Consider the following 22,834-nt stretch of genomic DNA (forward strand, 5'->3'; position numbering starts at 1 on the left):
CAGTGTTCATTCCGGGAGTGGACACGACCTCCACCCGGGAAAGTGGTGACTTCATCAGGAAGTCTTCACGCAGTTTTGCAAATTGATGGAAACTGCCTCAGGTGGACTACATGGCGTCCCACCTCAATAAAAAGATAAAAAAGGTTTTACGCTGGGTCAAGGGACTCTCAGGCGATAGCTGTGGTCGCACCAGTAACACCGTGGGTGTTCCAGTCGGTCTATATATTCCCTCCTCTTCCTCTCAGACCCAAGGGCTGAGAATTGTAATAAACGGAGGAGTGTGAACAATATTCTTTGCTCCAGATTGGCCAAGAAGGACTCGGTACCCGGAACTGCAAGAAATGCTCTCAGAGGACCCATGGCCTCTGCCTCTCAGTCAGGACATGTTGCAACAGGGACCCTGTCTGATCCAAGACTTACCGCGGCTGCGTTGGACGGCATGGCGGTTGAACGCCGGATCCTAGCGGAAAAGGGCATTCCGGATGCAGTTATTCCTACGCTGATAAAGGCTAGGAAAGACGTGACAGCAAGATTTTTTCACTGTATATGGCGAAAATAGGTTGCTTGGTGTGTGGCCGGGAAGGCCCTACAGAGGAATTCCAGGGGGGTCGATTCCTGCACTTCCTACAGTCAGGAGTGACTATGGGCCTAAAATTAGGATCCATAAAGGCCAAGATTTCGGCCCTATCCCTTTTTCTCTCAAAAAAGAACTGGCTTCACTGCCTGAAGTTCGGACGTTGTTACAGGGGTGCTGCATATTCAGCCCCTTTTGTGCCTCCAGTGGCACCTTGGGATCTTAACGTGTGTTGGATTCCTAAAATCCCACTGGTTTGAGCCACTTAAGACCGTGGAGCTAAAATATCTCATGTGGAAAGTGGTCATGCTTTTGGCCTTAGCTTGGACTAGGCATGTGTCAGAATTGGCGGCTTTGTCATGTAAAAACCCATATCTGATCTTCCATATGGAAAGGGCAGAATAAAGGACTCGTCCCCAATTTCTCCCTAAGGTGGTATCATCGTTTCATTTTAACCAACCTATTGTGGTGCCTGCGGCTACTAGGGACTTGGAGGATTCCAAGTTGCTGGACGTAGTCCGGGCCCTGAAAATCTATGTTTCCAGGACGGCTAGAGTCAGAAAAACTGACTCGCTATTTATCCTGCATGCACCCAACAAGCTGGGTGCTCCTGCTTCAAAGCAGACTATTGCTCGCTGGATCTGTAGCACGATTCAGCTTGCACATTCTGCGGCTGGACTGCCGCATCCTAAATCAGTAAAAGCCCATTCCACGAGGAAGGTGGGCTCTTCTTGGGCGGCTGCCCGAGGGGTCTCGGCTTTACAACTTTGCCGAGCTGCTACTTGGTCGGGTTCAAACAAGTTTGATACCCTGGCTGAGGAGGACCTTGAGTTTGCTCATTCGGTGCTGCAGAGTCATCCGCACTCTCCCGCCCGTTTGGGAGCTTTGGTATAATCCCCATGGTCCTTACGGAGTACCCAGCATCCACTAGGACGTCAGAGAAAATAAGAATTTACTCACCGGTAATTCTATTTCTCGTAGTCCGTAGTGGATGCTGGGAGCCCGTCCCAAGTGCGGACTCTCTGCAATACATGTATATAGTTATTGCTTAACTAAAGGGTTATTGTATGAGCCATCTGTTGAGAGAGGTTCAGTTATTGTTCATACTGTTAACTGGGTATAGTTATCACGAGTTGTACGGTGTGATTGGTGTGGCTGGTATGAGTCTTACCCTGGATTCCAAATCCTTTCCTAGTAATGTCAGCTCTTCCGGGCACAGTTTCCCTAACTGAGGTCTGGAGGAGGGGCATAGAGGGAGGAGCCAGTGCACACCAGATATAGTACCTAATCTTTCTTTTAAGAGTGCCCAGTCTCCTGCGGAGCCCGTCTATACCCCATGGTCCTTACGGAGTACCCAGCATCCACTACGGACTACGAGAAATAGAATTACCGGTGAGTAAATTCTTATTTTCCGACGCTGCGGGACACTGCTGCTACTGCGGTAGTATTTATGCTACGAGTCACTTTTAGGAACAATTCCTCTTGTATATTCCCTTGGGTATATTTCTGTTTTTTAATAAGTAATGTTTTATTTACAAGAAAAAAGAAAGAACACTGCAATCAGATTCATACTGACTGAGCAGCAAATGTGATGATCACTCTCTTCCTCACTACAGAATGTGATGATGGGTTTCTAATGAGTCATTTCAGTGTTTGACTGTTGCGTTATAGAGAAGATTTATGTCATGAAGGAATTTCCTCCACGCAATTGCAATGCCCTTTTCAGAGAAAATAAGGAGATTCAGAACTCGGTGTAAACCAAGGGGATTGTGTAACATAGTTCAGTGACAAGCAGTGTGGTTGGAATCTGAAAGTGATAATATACATATTTTATACTGCCCTAAACCAGTTCTACAGTACAGTACTAGCTTTCCTGCCCGGGTAATGTCAGAATGATTTCTCTGATGGGCAGTACACCCGAGTACAGTGACATTCAAGTTGATCGCAAAGATATAAAAAAAAAAGGGAAATGTTTTGAACCTGGTGGCTGTTTATTTTTACGTTTATTTATGTATTACTTTGAATCAACTAGGTACGTGAGGCAGAAATTGTGCTAAATAAAAGAAGAACAGAGATTGGCAACCTTATATACCCTTAATCTTAAGGTGCATACACCCGGTGAGATATTGACTATGCGATTTCCCTTGAACTCCCCCCCAGAAGCACCGATATTGGGGGTCATTCAGACCTAATCGCACGTTACGTTTTTTTGCAGCGCTGCGATCAGGTCAGAACTGCGCATGCGCATGCTCCGCAATGCGCAGGTGCGTTGCCCCCGGCGACGGGGATCACTGGACAGTGACGGAATGAATGAAGAAAGCGATTGGACCGGCGATCACAAGAAGATTTACAGGAAGAGGCCGTTTGTGGGTGTCACTTGACCGTTTCCTGGGAGTGTCCTGAAAAACGCAGGCGTGTCCAGCCATTGGAGGGGAGGGTTCCTGACGTCAGCTCTGTGCCAGATGATCACACTGGAAGAGTAAGTCCTGAGCTGTTTGTGCAGCTCTCTGCTCATGAGATTGCACCCCTGCACAGCGACTACCCCCTCCCCCCATAGGCGGCGACTACCTGATCGCAGGGATGCAAAAAGCGCACCCTAGAGATCAGGTCTGAATTAGGCCCATTGTCTATACACATGTAATTTTGGCTATGTGCAATTTTGACTATGACTTTGTACTAGATTGTACACAATAGAATCAAAATTGCCTTGCCTGCACAGTTTGTTTTTTCTCGCGATACCCATCCCGCCGGACCGTGCATCGGTATCGCAAGCTGTATACAAACAGTGCGATATGTGTTAACTTTTCTTGCAATTTTGGCTATATCGTCAAAATAGCAAAAATATATTGCATCGTGTGTATGCACCTGCATGGCCGGCCCTAGGCAATATTTTGGCTGGTGCCCTCTAGCACCATCGCTAGTCCTGCCTCTGACCCAGTACCCCTCTCCCAGCACAGCACCCATCACAGACAGCAGCATCCAGCAATCCCCCTAACCCTTTGCAGGCCTCATTTTGGTGCCGGGAGCCAGCAAGAGTATTGGCACCCCCACGCCCCATATTTTAAACAGGGACAGTATGTACCCAAGTTGCACCCCCCAAAAAGGGGCATGTTCTTGCTGGGAAGGAGCATGGCCACATAATAGTAACCCCAATTCAAATTATGCCACACAGTTGTGCAACCTTATTCATATTATATGACATGAAAGTGTCCCTAAATCACGTTATGTCACATAGTAGTGTTGTTATTCACATTACACCACACTGTATTTCTCCCTTATACACATAATTCCACACAGTAATGCCCCTTGCACATTATTACATACATTACTATAGTCTGCACTTAGAAGTGCCCTTATACACATAATGCCACACAGTAATGCCCCTTACACATTATTCTACACATTAGTAATGGCCTTATAGGAATAAAGCCCCCCAGGAGAAAACAGCAGTCATTGAGGAGGGGGTTAGGTTGGGGGTTTAGTACATACATGTGGAGGAAGCCCCCAGGAGGGAGAAGCAATCAGTGAGGAGGGAGGTGTGTGTGTTAATAATATATACATGGGGAGGAGTACAGCTCGGCATTGAGATAGCCGCAAACAGCAACTCCACAATCTCGTTATCCCGTCACATTATGCACCAGGCACGGTACATGGAAGCCGCCTTTGTTAGCTTCGTCCTCAGCGGCCCCAGTTGTGTTATTTTGCAGCCTCCAGTCACCCTCATACGAGGAATAGAAACCCCCTCAGTCAGCCCCCTGCAAGCTGTGGATCAGACAGCAGTGAGCTGTGGCACCTGGAGGCCTCTGGGAAATGGCAGTTCTTCAATCACCAGGCTGCGGCCACTGGCACGTGCTGAGTGTACGGGTCAGACTGCATCTCCCATGATGCCTCCTCACAGTGATAGGAGATCCAGATTCTGAGCACTGTCTCTGTATTACTCCCAGTAGAGCACAATACTCCTGTATTACACCCAGCAGAGCACAATGCGCCTGTTTTACAACCAGCAGAACACAATGTCCCTGTATGATACCCAGCAGAGCACAATACCCCTGTATTACACCCAGCAGAGCACAATGCGCCTGTTTTACACCCAGCAGAACACAATGCCCTGTATCACACCTAACAGAGCACAGTGCTCCTGTATTACACCCAGCAGAGCACAATACCCCTGTATTACACTCAGCAGAGCACAATACCCCTATATTACACACAGCAGAGCACAATGCGCCTGTTTTACAACCAGCAGAACACAATGTCCCTGTATAATACCCAGCAGAGCACAATACCCCTGTATTACACCCAGCAGAGCACAATGCGCCTGTTTTACACTCAGCAGAACACAATGTCCTTGTATGATACCCAGCAGAGCACAATACCCCTGTATTACACCCAGCAGAGCACAATGCGCCTGTTTTACACCCAGCAGAGCACAATGTCCCTGTATGATACCCAGCAGAGCACAATACCCCTGTATCACAACCAACAGAGCACAATACCACTGTATTACACCCAGCAGAGCACAATACCCCTGTTTTACACACAGCTGAGCACTGTCCCGTATTACTCCCAGCAGAGCACAATACCACTATATCACACCCAGCAGAGCACAGTACCGCTGTATCACACCCAGCAGAGCACACTGCACCTGTATCGCACCCAGCAGAGCACATGTGGACATAGCATAACCGCAATTTACTCCATTTGCGATCTACACCTAATATTATTTTGGGCCCATTCACACTGTCATATGTTGCTGAGCTGGTGTTAAAAGAGCTAATTGGTAGGCTCCGCTGCACTGTGTACAATGTGTGTAATTCAGATCTGATCCCTGGGCTGCGTTTTTTGCTGTCCTGCGATCAGATAGTCACCGCCTACAGGGGGAGTGTATTTTCACTGTGCAAGTGTGCATTCCTATGTATTAGCAGAGCTGCTAAAAATCAGTTTGTGCAGTCTCTGCGCAGCCCAGGACTCACTCTTCCAGTGTGATTGAATCCTGCTGATCGGGGCCGTAGCTGACGTCAGACACCCTCCCTGAAACCGATTGGGCACGCCTGCGTTTTTCCGGACACTACCTGTAAACGGTCAGCTGCCACCCACAAATGGCCTCTTCTTGTCAATCTCCGTGCGAACGCCCGTGCAAATGGATCCTTCGCGCCATCCCGTCGCTGACCGGCACTGCTCATTGTAGCTGTCCGACGTGTCTGTGCATTGCAGTGCATACTCATGCGCAGTTTGGACCTGATCGCCCGCTGTGCGTAAACGCACAGCTGCGATCAGATCTAAATTACCCTCTATGTGGGTATGTTTGGAAGCTGATCCCTAGCAGAAGCATTGTCCAGACCAGCACCATTTTTCAGTGTCAGTCCATTGCACTGCTACTGTATATTTTTTTATGTTTTCTGTCTTCGAACTCCAGCAGCTGTATGTGTCCAACATGTGACTGTAGTGCATCTGATAATTACTGGTGTCATTGACCATATGATTGTGTCATATGACCCATTATTCTGCGAAATTAACAACTGTTACAGTAGCTCAGCTGCTGTGTGGTTTGCTGTTATTGGCAATATTTTGATATTACAGAAATCATCTGTAATAGAACAAAGACATAAATAAAACAACAGTCCCAGGTTTTGTTTTTTGTTGTTTTTTTATCCTAGGGTTTTAAAAAAACTAATAAATGCATTAAAAAGAAATAAATACTTATAACAATTGACAGACATGGATATCTCAGCAGCATGGCTAGCAGTGGTTTATTTTACCTCTAGGGGCTGCAGCACCCTTCCTCCCCTAACGACCCTCCCCAGTAAAATCCACCACCTGCAGCGACAGCTTAGCAGTGACAGTGGCTTCCCATTGGAAGCGCTCCCTGCTAATCAAATATGAATAAATACTCCCAGGGGGAGGTGTTTTTTCTCTCTGGGACTGCCAGTCAAGTCTACAATTAGCACTCCCCTGCTATCATGGTAATACTCTCTGGGTTCTAGAGGCTGCAGCCAATTCATTCCCTTAAAGTCTGTTTGTTGTTTTGTGCATGTGTGGGATTGCAAACCTGCACATATGCACATTTCAGGCCCCCTGGTTATAAGAGGTAGGAGCGGCTGCTGTTGGCTAGTTAATAAAGTTACGCCACTAACAGTATATATTGGAACAAGTATTCACTTTACAGATTCTTTTTTATACATATTTAAAGATCTCAGAACTTGTAGACCATTGTAATGAAAATGTCTCTTGAAGTGAGTTTTTTTTTCTTTCCATTTTACACAAAAGGATCAGTAGGTGATATGCCGCAAATGTGAGGGTATCACTTAAAGCGGTTCCGCCTTTGCAGTCTGCTGCTTCCCACAAGTACCTGTGGCTGCTTGAATACAACCCCCCCCCCCCCCCCCCCTCCCCTCCCTTATAATGGTCTGGGGCAGTCAGAGGATCAGGCGCACGTGCAGTGTGCTTCACGTGAGGAAATACAAGAGCAGTTTAAGGACAGAGTTTTGGCCAAAAACCCAGTGAAAACAGGTGGTGAAGCACAGCAATGACAGCCCAGGAAGGAGGGAGGAGATGAGTTGGTGGTGATTCCCCCTCCCCACTATTCCACCCATAGGTGTTGAAATTTCATCATGTTAGGTACTCTGTCAACATGGCATACTTGTTGATATGCTGTAGTTCAAAGTATGAATGCCCGGATTCTAAATGTCGACAAACCATACCGAACCCCTTTTATATTTCTTTCTCACACAAATTGCAATGTGCAAGGTTGAAGTGTAGCTCATCTCAAATGTTAACTACTTGATTGTCTAAAATGCTGTTTCCTGCAGTTCGTCACAGTGTTAATTGCACAGTATTCATGAGTTAGACAACAAGTAAAATCTATTTTTTACATTAATATATATCGAAGGCTGTATATTACCAGACTGTATAATAAACTAGTGATGAGCGGGTTCGGTTCCTCGGAATCCGAACCCGCCCGAACTTCAGGTTTTTTTACACGGGGCCGAGCGACTAGGATCTTCCCGCCTTGCTCGGTTAACCCGAGCGCGCCCGAACGTCATCATCCCGCTGTCGGATTCTCGCGAGGCTCGGATTCTATCGCGAGACTCGGATTCTCTATAAGGAGCCGCGCGTCGCCGCCATTTTCACACGTGCATTGAGATTGATAGGGAGAGGACGTGGCTGGCGTCCTCTCCGTTTAGACTAGAGTACTAGAGAGAGACACAAATTTTGGGGAGCATATTATTAGGAGGAGTACTACTTGCTGCTGATAGTGTGACCAGTGACCACCAGTTTAATTAATCCGTTCTCTGCCTGAAAAAAAAACGATACACAGTGTGACACAGTCACATACCATATCTGTGCTCAGCCCAGTGTGCTGCATCCTATGTAATACTGTATATCATTATCTGACTGTGCTGAGTGCTCACTGCTCACACAGCTTAATTGTGGGGGAGACTGGGGAGCAGTTATAGCAGGAGTACATATTTTAAGTACAGTGCACACTTTTGCTGCCAGAGTGCCACTGCCAGTGTGACTGACCAGTGACCACTGACCACCAGTATTGTGATTGTCTGCTGACCACCAGTATATTGTGATTGTCTGCCTGAAAAAGTTAAAAACACTCGTCGTGTGGTGTTTTTAGAAACGCATTCTGCAGACAGTGTCCAGCAGGTCCGTCATTACATAATATATACCTGTCCGGCTGCAGTACTAGTGTGATATATATATATTTTAATTTTATCTCATTATCATCCAGTCTATATTAGCAGCAGACACAGTACGGTAGTCCACGGCTGTAGCTACCTCTGTGTCGGCAGTCGCTCGTCCATCCATAATTGTATACCACCTACCCGTGTTTTTTTTTTTTTCTATCTTCTTGATACTAGTAGCTTACTTTAGGAGTCTGCAGTGCTGACAGACAGTGTCCAGCAGGTCCGTCATTACATAATATATACCTGTCCGGCTGCAGTACTAGTGTGATATATATATATATATTTTAATTTTATCTCATTATCATCCAGTCTATATTAGCAGCAGACACAGTACGGTAGTCCACGGCTGTAGCTACCTCTGTGTCGGCAGTCGCTCGTCCATCCATAATTGTATACCACCTACCCGTGGTTTTTTTTTTTCTATCTTCTTGATACTAGTAGCTTACTTTAGGAGTCTGCAGTGCTGACAGACAGTGTCCAGCAGGTCCGTCATTACATAATATATACCTATCCGGCTGCAGTACTAGTGTGATATATATATATATATTTTAATTTTATCTCATTATCATCCAGTCTATATTAGCAGCAGACACAGTACGGTAGTCCACGGCTGTAGCTACCTCTGTGTCGGCAGTCGCTCGTCCATCCATAATTGTATACCACCTACCCGTGGTTTTTTTTTTCTATCTTCTTGATACTAGTAGCTTATTTTAGGAGTCTGCAGTGCTGACAGACAGTGTCCAGCAGGTCCGTCATTACATAATATATACCTGTCCGGCTGCAGTACTAGTGTGATATATATATATATATATATTTTAATTTTATCTCATTATCATCCAGTCTATATTAGCAGCAGACACAGTACGGTAGTCCACGGCTGTAGCTACCTCTGTGTCGGCAGTCGCTCGTCCATCCATAATTGTATACCACCTACCCGTGTTTTTTTTTTTTTCTATCTTCTTGATACTAGTAGCTTACTTTAGGAGTCTGCAGTGCTGACAGACAGTGTCCAGCAGGTCCGTCATTACATAATATATACCTGTCCGGCTGCAGTACTAGTGTGATATATATATATATATATATTTTAATTTTATCTCATTATCATCCAGTCTATATTAGCAGCAGACACAGTACGGTAGTCCACGGCTGTAGCTACCTCTGTGTCGGCAGTCGCTCGTCATCCATAAGTATACTAGTATCCATCCATCTCCATTGTTTACCTGAGGTGCCTTTTAGTTGTGCCTATTAAAATATAGAGAACAAAAATGTTGAGGTTCCAAAAATAGGGAAAGATCAAGATCGACTTCCACCTCGTGCTGAAGCTGCTGCCACTAGTCATGGCCGAGACGATGAAATGCCAGCAACGTCATCTGCCAAGGCCGATGCCCAATGTCATAGTACAGAGCATGTAAAATCCAAAACACCAAATATCAGTAAAAAAAGGACTCAAAAATCTAAAATAAAATTGTCGGAGGAGAAGCGTAAACTTGCCAATATGCCATTTACCACACGGAGTGGCAAGGAACGGCTGAGGCCCTGGCCTATGTTCATGGCTAGTGGTTCAGCTTCACATGAGGATGGAAGCACTCAGCCTCTCGCTAGAAAAATGAAAAGACTCAAGCTGGCAAAAGCACAGCAAAGAACTGTGCGTTCTTCTAAATCCCAAATCCACAAGGAGAGTCCAATTGTGTCGGTTGCGATGCCTGACCTTCCCAACACTGGACGTGAAGAGCATGCGCCTTCCACCATTTGCACGCCCCCTGCAAGTGCTGGAAGGAGCACCCGCAGTCCAGTTCCTGATAGTCAGATTGAAGATGTCAGTGTTGAAGTACACCAGGATGAGGAGGATATGGGTGTTGCTGGCGCTGGGGAGGAAATTGACAAGGAGGATTCTGATGGTGAGGTGGTTTGTTTAAGTCAGGCACCCGGGGAGACACCTGTTGTCCGTGGGAGGAATATGGCCATTGACATGCCTGGTGAAAATACCAAAAAAATCAGCTCTTCGGTGTGGAAGTATTTCAACAGAAATGCGGACAACATTTGTCAAGCCGTGTGTTGCCTTTGTCAAGCTGTAATAAGTAGGGGTAAGGACGTTAACCACCTCGGAACATCCTCCCTTATACGTCACCTGCAGCGCATTCATAATAAGTCAGTGACAAGTTCAAAAACTTTGGGCGACAGCGGAAGCAGTCCACTGACCAGTAAATCCCTTCCTCTTGTAACCAAGCTCACGCAAACCACCCCACCAACTCCCTCAGTGTCAATTTCCTCCTTCCCCAGGAATGCCAATAGTCCTGCAGGCCATGTCACTGGCAATTCTGACGAGTCCTCTCCTGCCTGGGATTCCTCCGATGCATCTTTGCGTGTAACGCCTACTGCTGCTGGCGCTGCTGTTGTTGCTGCTGGGAGTCGATGGTCATCCCAGAGGGGAAGTCGTAAGACCACTTTTACTACTTCCACCAAGCAATTGACTGTCCAACAGTCCTTTGCGAGGAAGATGAAATATCACAGCAGTCATCCTGCTGCAAAGCGGATAACTGAGGCCTTGGCATCCTGGGGGGTGAGAAACGTGGTTCCGGTATCCATCATTACTGCAGAGCCAACTAGAGACTTGTTGGAGGTACTGTGTCCCCGGTACCAAATACCATCTAGGTTCCATTTCTCTAGGCAGGCGATACCGAAAATGTACACAGACCTCAGAAAAAGAGTCACCAGTGTCCTAAAAAATGCAGCTGTACCCAATGTCCACTTAACCACGGACATGTGGACAAGTGGAGCAGGGCAGGGTCAGGACTATATGACTGTGACAGCCCACTGGGTAGATGTATGGACTCCCGCCGCAAGAACAGCAGCGGCGGCATCAGTAGCAGCATCTCGCAAACGCCAACTTTTTCCTAGGCAGGCTACGCTTTGTATCACCGGTTTCCAGAATACGCACACAGCTGAAAACCTCTTACGGCAACTGAGGAAGATCATCGCGGAATGGCTTACCCCAATTGGACTCTCCTGTGGATTTGTGGCATCGGACAACGCCAGCAATATTGTGTGTGCATTAAATATGGGCAAATTCCAGCACGTCCCATGTTTTGCACATACCTTGAATTTGGTGGTGCAGAATTATTTAAAAAACGAGAGGGGCGTGCAAGAGATGCTGTCGGTGGCCAGAAGAATTGCGGGACACTTTCGGCGTACAGGCACCACGTACAGAAGACTGGAGCACCACCAAAAACGCCTGAACCTGCCCTGCCATCATCTGAAGCAAGAAGTGGTAACGAGGTGGAATTCAACCCTATATATGCTTCAGAGGTTGGAGGAGCAGCAAAAGGCCATTCAAGCCTATACAATTGAGCACGATATAGGAGGTGGAATGCACCTGTCTCAAGCGCAGTGGAGAATGATTTCAACGTTGTGCAAGGTTCTGCTGCCCTTTGAACTTGCCACACGTGAAGTCAGTTCAGACACTGCCAGCCTGAGTCAGGTCATTCCCCTCATCAGGCTTTTGCAGAAGAAGCTGGAGACATTGAAGGAGGAGCTAACACAGAGCGATTCCGCTAGGCATGTGGGACTTGTGGATGGAGCCCTTAATTCGCTTAACAAGGATTCACGGGTGGTCAATCTGTTGAAATCAGAGCACTACATTTTGGCCACCGTGCTCGATCCTAGATTTAAAACCTACCTTGGATCTCTCTTTCCGGCACACACAAGTCTGCTGGGGTTCAAAGACCTGCTGGTGAGAAAATTGTCAAGTCAAGCGGAACGCGACCTGTCAACATCTCCTCCTTCACATTCTCCCGCAACTGGGGGTGCGAGGAAAAGGCTCAGAATTCCGAGCCCACCCGCTGGCGGTGATGCAGGGCAGTCTGGAGCGACTGCTGATGCTGACATCTGGTCCGGACTGAAGGACCTGCCAACGATTACGGACATGTCGTCTACTGGCACTGCATATGATTCTCTCCCCATTGAAAGAATGGTGGAGGATTATATGAGTGACCGCATCCAAGTAGGCACGTCAGACAGTCCGTACTTATACTGGCTGGAAAAAGAGGCAATTTGGAGGCCCTTGCACAAACTGGCTTTATTCTACCTAAGTTGCCCTCCCACAAGTGTGTACTCCGAAAGAGTGTTTAGTGCCGCCGCTCACCTTGTCAGCAATCGGCGTACGAGGTTACTTCCAGAAAATGTGGAGAAGATGATGTTCATTAAAATGAATTATAATCAATTCCTCCGTGGAGACATTGACCAGCAGCAATTGCCTCCACAAAGTACACAGGGAGCTGAGATGGTGGATTCCAGTGGGGACGAATTGATAATCTGTGAGGAGGGGGATGTACACGGTGATATATCGGAGGAGGATGATGAGGTGGACATCTTGCCTCTGTAGAGCCAGTTTGTGCAAGGAGAGATTAATTGCTTCTTTTTTGGTGGGCGTCCAAACCAACCCGTCATTTCAGTCACAGTCGTGTGGCAGACCCTGTCACTGAAATGATGGGTTGGTTAAAGTGTGCATGCCCTGTTTATACAACATAAGGGTGGGTGGGAGGGCCCAAGGACAATTCCATCTTGCACCTCTTTTTTCTTTAATTTTTCTTTGCGTCATGTGCTGTTTGGGGAGTATTTTTTTGAAGGGCCATCCTGCGTGACACTGCAGTGCCACTCCTAGATGGGCCAGGTGTTTGTGTCGGCCACTAGGGTCGCTTATCTTACTCACACAGCTACCTCATTGCGCCTCTTTTTTTCTTTGCGTCATGTGCTGTTTGGGGAGTGTTTTTTGGAAGGGCCATCTTGCGTGACACTGCAGTGCCACTCCTAGATGGGCCAGGTGTTTGTGTCGGCCACTAGGGTCGCTTAGCTTACTCACACAGCTACCTCATTGCGCCTCTTTTTTTCTTTGCGTCATGTGCTGTTTGGGGAGTGTTTTTTGGAAGGGCCATCCTGCGTGACACTGCAGTGCCACTCCTAGATGGGCCAGGTGTTTGTGTCGGCCACTAGGGTCGCTTAGCTTACTCACACAGCTACCTCATTGCGCCTCTTTTTTTCTTTGCGTCATGTGCTGTTTGGGGAGTGTTTTTTGGAAGGGCCATCCTGCCTGACACTGCAGTGCCACTCCTAGATGGGCCAGGTGTTTGTGTCGGCCACTAGGGTCGCTTAGCTTAGTCATCCAGCGACCTCAGTGCAAATTTTAGGACTAAAAATAATATTGTGAGGTGTGAGGTGTTCAGAATAGACTGAAAATGAGTGGAAATTATGGTTTTTGAGGTTAATAATACTTTGGGATCAAAATGACCCCCAAATTCTATGATTTAAGCTGTTTTTTAGTGTTTTTTGAAAAAAACACCCGAATCCAAAACACACCCGAATCCGACAAAAAAAATTCGGTGAGGTTTTGCCAAAACGCGGTCGAACCCAAAACACGGCCGCGGAACCGAACCCAAAACCAAAACACAAAACCCGAAAAATTTCAAGTGCACATCTCTATAATAAACATGAAATAACTGGAGTGTTTGTGCTTCACTTTATACACCCATCATTCATTCATGCAGGGTCAGGCCCCTGATATCACAGCAGATCAAAGGAATCCAGCTTACTGACCTGTATCAGATCTTATTAGGGCTGTGCTCGAAGTGGGTGGAACTTGTGCTGCCTGTAATGTATTGAGGAGGCAATTTTTAAAAAGAGCTGCAGAGACATGAATCTTGAACACTGGGCAATGTATTTTACCTTCATAGTTCTTTACTGAAAATTGTATTGTTAGATTTAGTGTTCCTTTCCGTTATGATTGATAATTACTGTGATATGTTGTCTTCAACTGTAAGTCACTGTTTTCCAGTTTTGATTATGTGCATATGTACTCTGTAATTGGGCGCTGCGGAACCCTTGTGGCGCCATATAAATAAAGGATAATAATAATAAAATATGTTCTTTGTGTGTAGCAGGTGCCTCCTAATGATGAAGCAGTGGTCACTTTACTTTGCGAGTGGGCGGTTAGTTGCAAAAGGTCTGGAAAACACAGAGCCATGGTGGTGGCCAAACTCCTAGAAAAGAGACAACTGGAGGTGGAGGCCGAGGTAAGCATGTAATTGGCCATGGATGGATGCACAGGTGTGGTATATTTTCTTGACATTTATTACGTTGATATGAGAATGGTCAACATGTTCATAATGTTAAAATTTAGCATGTTGACACTGATGATATGTTGTCATGTTCTTTTTACTATAATTCTGTCCCACACCTTAATGGTTACCCTAATGGTAATCCTAGTGCTAACACTAAGCAATGTTGACATTTTGCAGTTGTTGACCGTAATGAATCCAACATTTTAAGCGTGTCAAAATAATCAATGTCGACTTTCTGTTGTCGAAATTGTGATGCAGACATGTATCTCTTCTTCCTGTACACAGACACGTACCTATCCTTCCTCTACATCAGGGGTGGCCAACCAGTTAGAAACAAAGAGACAAAATTTTTTGTTAGGCACGTCAAAGAGCCGACATCAAGCCACAGGCGCACATGCAAAAATGGGGTGTGGTCTTGTGCCTGCTAGGCCACGCCTTTGGTATAAAATAAATTTAAAAAGCAAGATCCACATAAAATACATTTTTAAAGGCAGATCCAACATAAAATACATTTAAAAAGCCACTTCCACATACCCTACTGTCTCACTTTAGCCAGCTACCTCATGTGTCACTCCTGCTAGCACACTCCTACAGTATGTCACTACAGCCAGCTCCCCCCTGAGTCACTCCTGCCAGCACTCTCCTGCACACTCCTACAGTATGTCACTACAGCCAGCTCCCCCCTGAGTCACTCCTGCCAGCACTCTCCTGTGTCACTCCTGCCAGGACCCTCATGTTTCACTACAGCCCCTCCGAAAATACACCTCGTGCCATTGCAGCAGCCCCTTATGTGTCCTCTGTTTGCCAGTGGGTGTCTCACCTCTAGTATCTGGCTCCCTCAGTTCTCAGCCCCCGTAGTGCTGCTGCCTGTCTGGCTGGAGTGCAGCAGTTTCTGGATCTGTTGTGGTCCCGTGACTTTGAGTGTCGGGAGCCACATTTGAATAAAGAAAGAGCCACATGAGGCTCAAGAGCCACAGGTTGCCCACCGCTGCTCTACATAGACACGTACCTCTCCTCCTTCTACATAGACATGTACCTCTCCTTCCTCTACATTGACACGTACCTCTCCTTCCTCTACAAAGACATGTACCTCTCCTTCCTCTACATAGACACGTACCTCTCCTTCCTCTACATAGACACAATGTACCTCTGCTTCCTCTACATAGACATGTTCCTCTCCTTCTTCTACACAGACACATACCTCTCTTCCTCTACATAGACACGTACCTCTGCTTCCTCCTACATAGACACGTATCTCTCCTTCCTCTACATAGATATGTACCTCTCCTTCCTCTACATATACACGTACCTCTCCTTCCGCTACATAGACACGTACCTCTGCTTCCTCTACTTAGACACATACCTCTCCTTCCTCTACATAGACATGTACCTCTCCTTCCTCTACATAGACACATACCTCTCCTTCTTCTACATAGACATGTACCTCTCCTTCCTCTACATAGACACGTACCTCTCCTTCCTCTACATAGACATGTTCCTCTCCTTCCTCTACATAGACACGTTCCTCTCCTTCTTCTACACAGACACATACAGTACCTCTCCTTCCTCTACACAGACACGTACCTCTCCTTCCTCTACATAGACACGTACCTCTCCTTCTTCTACATAGACACGTACCTCTCCTTCCTCTACATTGATACGTACCTCTCCTTCCTCTACATAGAAATGTACCTCTCCTTCCTCTACATAGACACGTACCTCTCCTTCCTCTACATAGACACAACGTACCTCTCCTTCCTCTACATAGACATGTTCCACTCCTTCCTCTTCATAGACATGTTCCTTTCCTTCTGCTACACAGACACATACCTCTCTTTCCTCTACATAGACACGTACCTCTGCTTCCTCTACATATACACATACCTCTCCTTCCTTTACATAGACACGTACCTCTCCTCCTTCTGCATAGACATGTACCTCTCCTTCCTCTACATGACACGTACCTCTCCTTCCTCTACATAGACATGTTCCTCTCCTTCCTCTACATAGACACATTCCTCTCCTTCTTCTACACAGACACATACAGTACCTCTCCTTCCTCTACACAGACACGTACCTCTTCTTCCTCTACATAGACACGTACCTCTCCTTCTTCTACATAGACGTGTACCTCTCCTTCCTTTACATAGACACGTACTTCTCCTTCCTCTACATTGACACGTACCTCTCCTTCCTCTACATAGACACGTACCTCTGCTTCCTCTACATATACACATACCTCTCCTTCCTTTACATAGACACGTACCTCTCCTTCCTCTACATAGACATGTTCCACTCCTTCCTCTACATAGACATGTACCTCTCCTTCCTCTACATAGACACATACCTCTCCTTCCTCTACATAGACACGTACCTCTCCTCCTTCTACATAGACATGTACTTCTCCTTCCTCTACATAGACACGTACCTCTCCTTCCTCTACATAGACATGTTCCTCTCCTTCCTCTACATAGACACGTACCTCTCCTTCTTCTACACAGACACATACCTCTCCTTCCTCTACACAGACACGTACCTCTCCTTCCGCTACATAGACACGTACCTCTCCTTCCTCTACATAGACACAACGTACCACTCCTTCCTCTACATGACAGGTACCTCTCCCTTCCTCTACATAGACACGTACATCTCCTTCCTCTACATAGACACGTACATCTCCTTCCGCTACATAGACACGTACCTCTCCCTTCCTCTACATAGACACGTACATCTCCTTCCTCTACATAGACACGTACATCTCCTTCCTCTACATAGACACCTACCTCTCCATCCTCTACATAGACACAACGTACCTCTCTTTTCTCTACATGACACGTACCTCTTTCCTCTATATAGACACGTACATCTCCTTCCTCTACACAGACACGTACCTCTCCTTCTACACAGACACGTACCTCTCCTTCCTCTACACAGACACGTACCTCTCCTTCCTCTACATAGACACACCGTACCTCTCCTTCCTCTACATAGACACAACGTACCTCTCCTTCCTCTACATCGACACGTACCTCTCCTTCCTCTACATCGACACGTACCTCTCCTTCCTCTACATAGACATGTACCTCTCCTTCCTCTACATAGACACAACGTACCTCTCCTTCCTCTACATCGACACGTACCTCTCCTTCCTCTACATAGACATGTACCTCTCCTTCCTCTACATAGACACAACGTACCTCTCCTTCCTCTACACAGACATGTACCTTTCCTTCCTTTACATAGACATGTAGCTCTCCTTTCTCTACATAGACATGTACATCTCCTTCCTCTACATAGACACAACTTACCTCTCCTTCTTCTACACAGACACTTACCTCTCCTTCCTCTACATAGACATGTTTCTCTCTTTCCTCTACATAGACATGTACCTCTCCTTCCTCTACATAGACACGTACCTCTCCTACCTCTAAATAGACATATACATTTTCTTCCTTTATATAGATATGTTCATCTGTCTACACAGACATTACTCTGCATCACTACCTAAATACGCCTATACATCTTCTTCCCATCCGCCTCCATGGAAGTGTGCACCTATTCCTCCTGCCACACACCAGAACCCCTTTACTAGAGTAATAAATGACTTTTTCATATGAGTTGTTTTGGAAATTGCGTTATTTCATCAGAAATTCTTTTAACTCATTTGTCTTGATCTGTGAAATAATAAATGAGCACAGTGACAGCATTCTCAGTGACTCCCCCCTATACTTCCCAGAATAACTTTGAAAGTCAGTTAAACATGGTTTAACATTTGTATTTCTGCCTTGTTACCAATTGCCTTGTTTTCCTCAGCATTAGATGAGTAAGGCACTTGGTGACTTTATTCCCAAACAGAATTCTGGAGAATGTTTGTGTTTTATTCAGAAAGCGATGGGAGGCTGTATGGAACGACTGTGTGATCTTGTAGTAATATAAACACTGTTTAATCCACTGTATTTTCTACAGTTCTGTGTTCTCTATTTATAATCCAATGTTGTTGTGGAGTATTTTTGGCATATGAGGGCTATTACTCATCCTAAGATGTTGATTTTTAAATAAAAGATAGCCTATGTAAATGACAGTATATAAGTAGGGGAATATATATTATACTAATTAACATACTTGGAGACTACAGGGCAAATATAATAGTCTGTGGCTTGCAGGCATCGGTGATGCCGCACAATGTTTTAAAGCGGAAATCGTTTAAAAGGCCAAACCAATTGGGTCATTCAGATCTGATATCTGCTGTGCGTCTTTGCACAGCAGGCGATCAGGTACTAACTGCGCACACGCGTCGGACAGCAACAGAGCGCATTGCTAGTCAGCGATGGGAAGGTGATTGACAGGAAGAAGCCGTTTGTGGGTGGTAACTAACCGTTACTGGGAATGTACGGAAAAACGAAGGCGTTGCCAAGCATTTTCAGGGAGGGTATGTGACGTCCGCTCCGGCCTTGATCTTGTTCTCATTGCACTGTAGGAGTAAGTCCTGGGCTGCGCAGAGACTGCACACAGTGGAAAAATCTTTAGATGGTGAGTGTGGTGCGAACGGATTTGCAGCTGTCCGCTGACTGAGGTTTTTTTTGCAGCTCGGCGTACACACGCGATCGCACACTTGCACTGCGGCGGCGACTATCTGAACGCCGGGCTACAATTTTAGCAGCCCAGCAATCAGATCTGAATGACCCCCCCAAGTCTATAGATGTTGAGAGGCCTTGCACATTCGGATATATGGATTTACTCCAGGAAAGGGCTTTGTAGCAGCATTAGCATAAAGACATAGTCACGACTACAGTAAAAGGCACAGCCATGGCCGTGTCTGCATCCGAGTTTGAATCAGGCCCATAATAAACATATAAACTTCTATTTTCAGTCTTATATTATGTTCATCTTCATGGAAGCTTAAATACTATGTTTGCCCATGTTTGCCGCGATCGCTGGCTGACTCCTTAATCTGTGTCAGTCTTCCCTACTCAGCTTCTGCCTTCACGTGCTGCAATAGAATGATAAAATCACTCACAATGAGTTACAATGAGTCGCCTGGCCAAATCCAGCACAGCCAGCCAGCCTGCCTCACTGCCCTGACCTGACAGACTCTGAGCTTACCCAATCATCAGTCACCCCATTTCCCCGCTGCACTGACATACTGTAGCTATGTAGTGGATGTAGCAGCATCAAAGTTATAGTCATCCTGCTTGCTACAGTCTGCGGTAGGCGAGTATAGGGATGGCCATTGGTGTGGTTGCCATCTATGGTTAACATTGATGGAGATATTACAAGTAACCATCGATGGCAGCCAAATATGCAGTGGATGAACATCGATGGTTTACACAAGCTATGGTCATCCCTGTTCTTTAACTGACTGGCCCGTGGGCCAATCAGAAGATGGGACGGGGCTTTGTGGGTGTTGGGAGCGGAGCTATGCTCCGTATCCCGGCACCTGGTTAAAAAAACATCTGGGTCTCCCCCATCAATGGCAAAAGTATTCTACATCGGTGATGACAAACAGAGGGCAAAGAAATCTAACACAATGTCAAGTTTGTAATTAACATGTCACACATTTAACGCATATTTTGATATTAACAAAACACATTCCTCACTCCCGTGTTGGAATGCTGTAAATGGAAGCACTATGGCTGGGTGCAGTGTGTGAGCGATATAAATGACATCAAATTTGTAGTACAGGACAGCAGGGGCATCGCACCTTTGTGACACCTGGTGCGGCAGACTGAATCCATGTGTGCGCCAGCAAAAAGGGTGTGTAGCCTCGCTGGAAAGGCCCATTTCTCTAACGTCCTAAGTGGATGCTGGGGACTCCGTCAGGACCATGGGGGTTTAGCGGCTCCGCAGGAGACAGGGCACAATAATAAAAGCTTTAGGATCAGGTGGTGTGCACTGGCTCCTCCCCCTATGACCCTCCTCCAAGCCTCAGTTAGATCTTTGTGCCCGGCCGAGAAGGGTGCAATCTAGGTGGCTCTCCTGAGCTGCTTAGAATAAAAGTTTAAGTTTGGTTTTTTATTTTCAGTGAGTCCTGCTGGCAACAGGCTCACTGCTACGAGGGACTTAGGGGAGAGAAGTAAACTCACCTGCGTGCAGGATGGATTTGCTTCTTAGGCTACTGGACACCATTAGCTCCAGAGGGAGTCGGAACACAGGTCTCACCCTGGGGTTCGTCCCGGAGCCGTGCCGCCGACCCCCCTTGCAGATGCCGAAGTTGAAGTGGTCCAGAGGTCCAGAAACAGGCGGCAGAAGACTTTCAGTCTTCATAAGGTAGCGCACAGCACTGCAGCTGTGCGCCATTGTTGTCAGCACACTTCATACCAGCGGTCACTGAGGGTGCAGGGCGCTGGGGGGGGCGCCCTGGGCAGCAATGTATTATACCTTTTTTATGGCTAAAATACATCACATATAGCCCTTGAGGCTATATGGATGTATTTAACCCCTGCCAGATCTCACAAACTCCGGGAGAAGAGCCCGCCATTTTAGGGGGCGGGGCCTATTCTCCTCAGCACACGGCGCCATTTTCCTGCTCAGCTCTGCTGTGAGGAAGGCTCCCAGGCTCTCCCCTGCACTGCACTACAGAAAGTGAAACAGGGTTAAAACAGAGAGGGGGGGCACTTATTTGGCGATATGATTACATATGTGAAAATGCTATAAGGGAAAACACTTGTATAAGGGGTTGTCCCTGTATAATTATAGCGTTTTTGGTGTGCGCTGGCAAACTCTCCCTCTGTCTCCCCAAAGGGCTAGTGGGGTCCTGTCCTCTATCAGAGCATTCCCTGTGTGTGTGCTGTGTGTCGGTACGTGTGTGTCGACATGTAGGAGGACGATGTTGGTGAGGAGGCGGAGCAAATTGCCTGTATTGGTGATGTCACTCTCTAGGGAGTCGACACCGGAATGGATGGCTTATTTAGGAATTACGTGATAATGTCAACACGATGCAAGGTCGGTTGACGACATGAGACGGCCGGCAAACAAATTAGTACCTGTCCAGGCGTCTCAGACACCGTCAGGGGCTTGTAAAAACGCCCATTTACCTCAGTTGGTCGACACAGACACGGACACTGACTTCAGTGTCGACGGTGAAGAAACAAACGTATTTTCCTTTAGGGCCACACGTTACATGTTAAGGGCAATGAAGGAGGTGTTACATATTTCTGATACTACAAGTACCACAAATAAGGGTATTATGTAGGGTGGGAATAATCTACTTGTAGTTTTTCCTGAATCAGATAAATTAAAGTGTGTGATGATACGTGGGTTTCCTCCGATAGAAAATTATTGGAGGTATACCTTTTCCCGCCAGAAGTGAGGGCGAGTTGGGAAACACACCTTAGGGTGGATAAGGCGCTCACACGCTTATAAAAACAAGTGGCGTTACCGTCTCCAGATACGGCCGCCCTCAAAGAGCCAGCTGATAGGAAGCTGAAAAATATCCTAAAAAGTATATACACACATACTGGTGTTATACTACGACCAGCAATCGCCTCAGCCTGGATGTGCAGCGCTGGGGGGGCTTGGTCGGATTTCCTGACTGAAAATATTGATACCCTTGACAGGAACAATATTTTATTGACTATAGAGCATTTTAAGGATGCATTTCTATATATGCGAGATGCGCAGAGGGATATTTGCATTCTGGCATCAAGAGTAGATGTGATGTCCATATCTGCCAGACGATGTTTATAGACACGACAGTGGTCAGGTGATGCAGATTCCAGACGGCACATGGAAGTATTGCCGTATAAAGGGGCGGTCCATCGGACCTGGTGGCCATGGCAACAGCTGGAAAATCCACTTTTGTTACCCCAAGTCACATCTCAGCAGAAAAGGACACAGTCTTTTCAGTCTCAGTCCTTTCGTACCCATAAAGGCAGGCGGGCAAAAGGCCAGTCATATCTGCCCAGGGTTAGAGGAAAGGGAAGAAGACTGCAGCAGGCAGCCCATTCCCAGGAACAGAAGTCCTCCACAGCTTCTGCCAAGTCCGCAGCATGACGCTGGGGCCATACAAGCGGACTCAGGTGCGGTGGGGGGTCATCTCAAGAGTTTCAGCACGCAGTGGGCTCACTCGCAAGTGGACTCCTGGATCCTACACGTAGTATCCCAGGTGTACATTGGAAATTCGAGACGTCTTCCCCTCACAAGTTCCTGAAGTCTGCTTTACCAACGTCTCCCTCCGACAGGGAGGCAGTATTGGAAAAAAATTCACAGGCTGTATTCCCAGCAGGTGATAATCAAAGTACCCCTCCTACAACAAGGGAAGGGGTATTATTCCACACTATATTGTGGTACTGAAGCCAAACAGCTCGGTGAGATCTAAAAGATTTGAACAATTACATACAAGGGTTCAAATCAAGATGGAGTCACTCAGAGCAGTGATAGCGAACCAGGACGATATGGTGTCACTGGATATCAGGGACGCTTACCTACATGTCCAAATTTTGCCCTTCTCA

The 22,834-nt window shown here is 46.6% G+C and overlaps 1 protein-coding gene across 8 annotated transcripts in view; it reads left to right on the forward strand.

Annotated features, from left to right (window-relative positions):
* The window catches only part of MED12L (mediator complex subunit 12L), a 1,138,385-nt gene that overhangs the window by 240,190 nt on the left and 875,361 nt on the right, over window positions 1-22,834 (forward strand). For 7 of the 8 annotated variants that reach the window (XR_010175887.1, XM_063916060.1, XM_063916058.1 and 4 more), the window contains one exon: window positions 14,202-14,336. Coding sequence is in view for 7 of the 8 variants with exons in the window: in XM_063916060.1 (XP_063772130.1) it covers window positions 14,202-14,336 (135 nt within the window). In the remaining variant the exon portion in view is untranslated. The remainder of the gene's footprint in view (window positions 1-14,201; window positions 14,337-22,834) is intronic. The other variant, XM_063916057.1, reaches the window with a different exon arrangement.

Source organism: Pseudophryne corroboree, chromosome 4 (genome assembly GCF_028390025.1).
Source record: "Pseudophryne corroboree isolate aPseCor3 chromosome 4, aPseCor3.hap2, whole genome shotgun sequence".
Lineage (NCBI taxonomy): Eukaryota > Metazoa > Chordata > Amphibia > Anura > Myobatrachidae > Pseudophryne > Pseudophryne corroboree.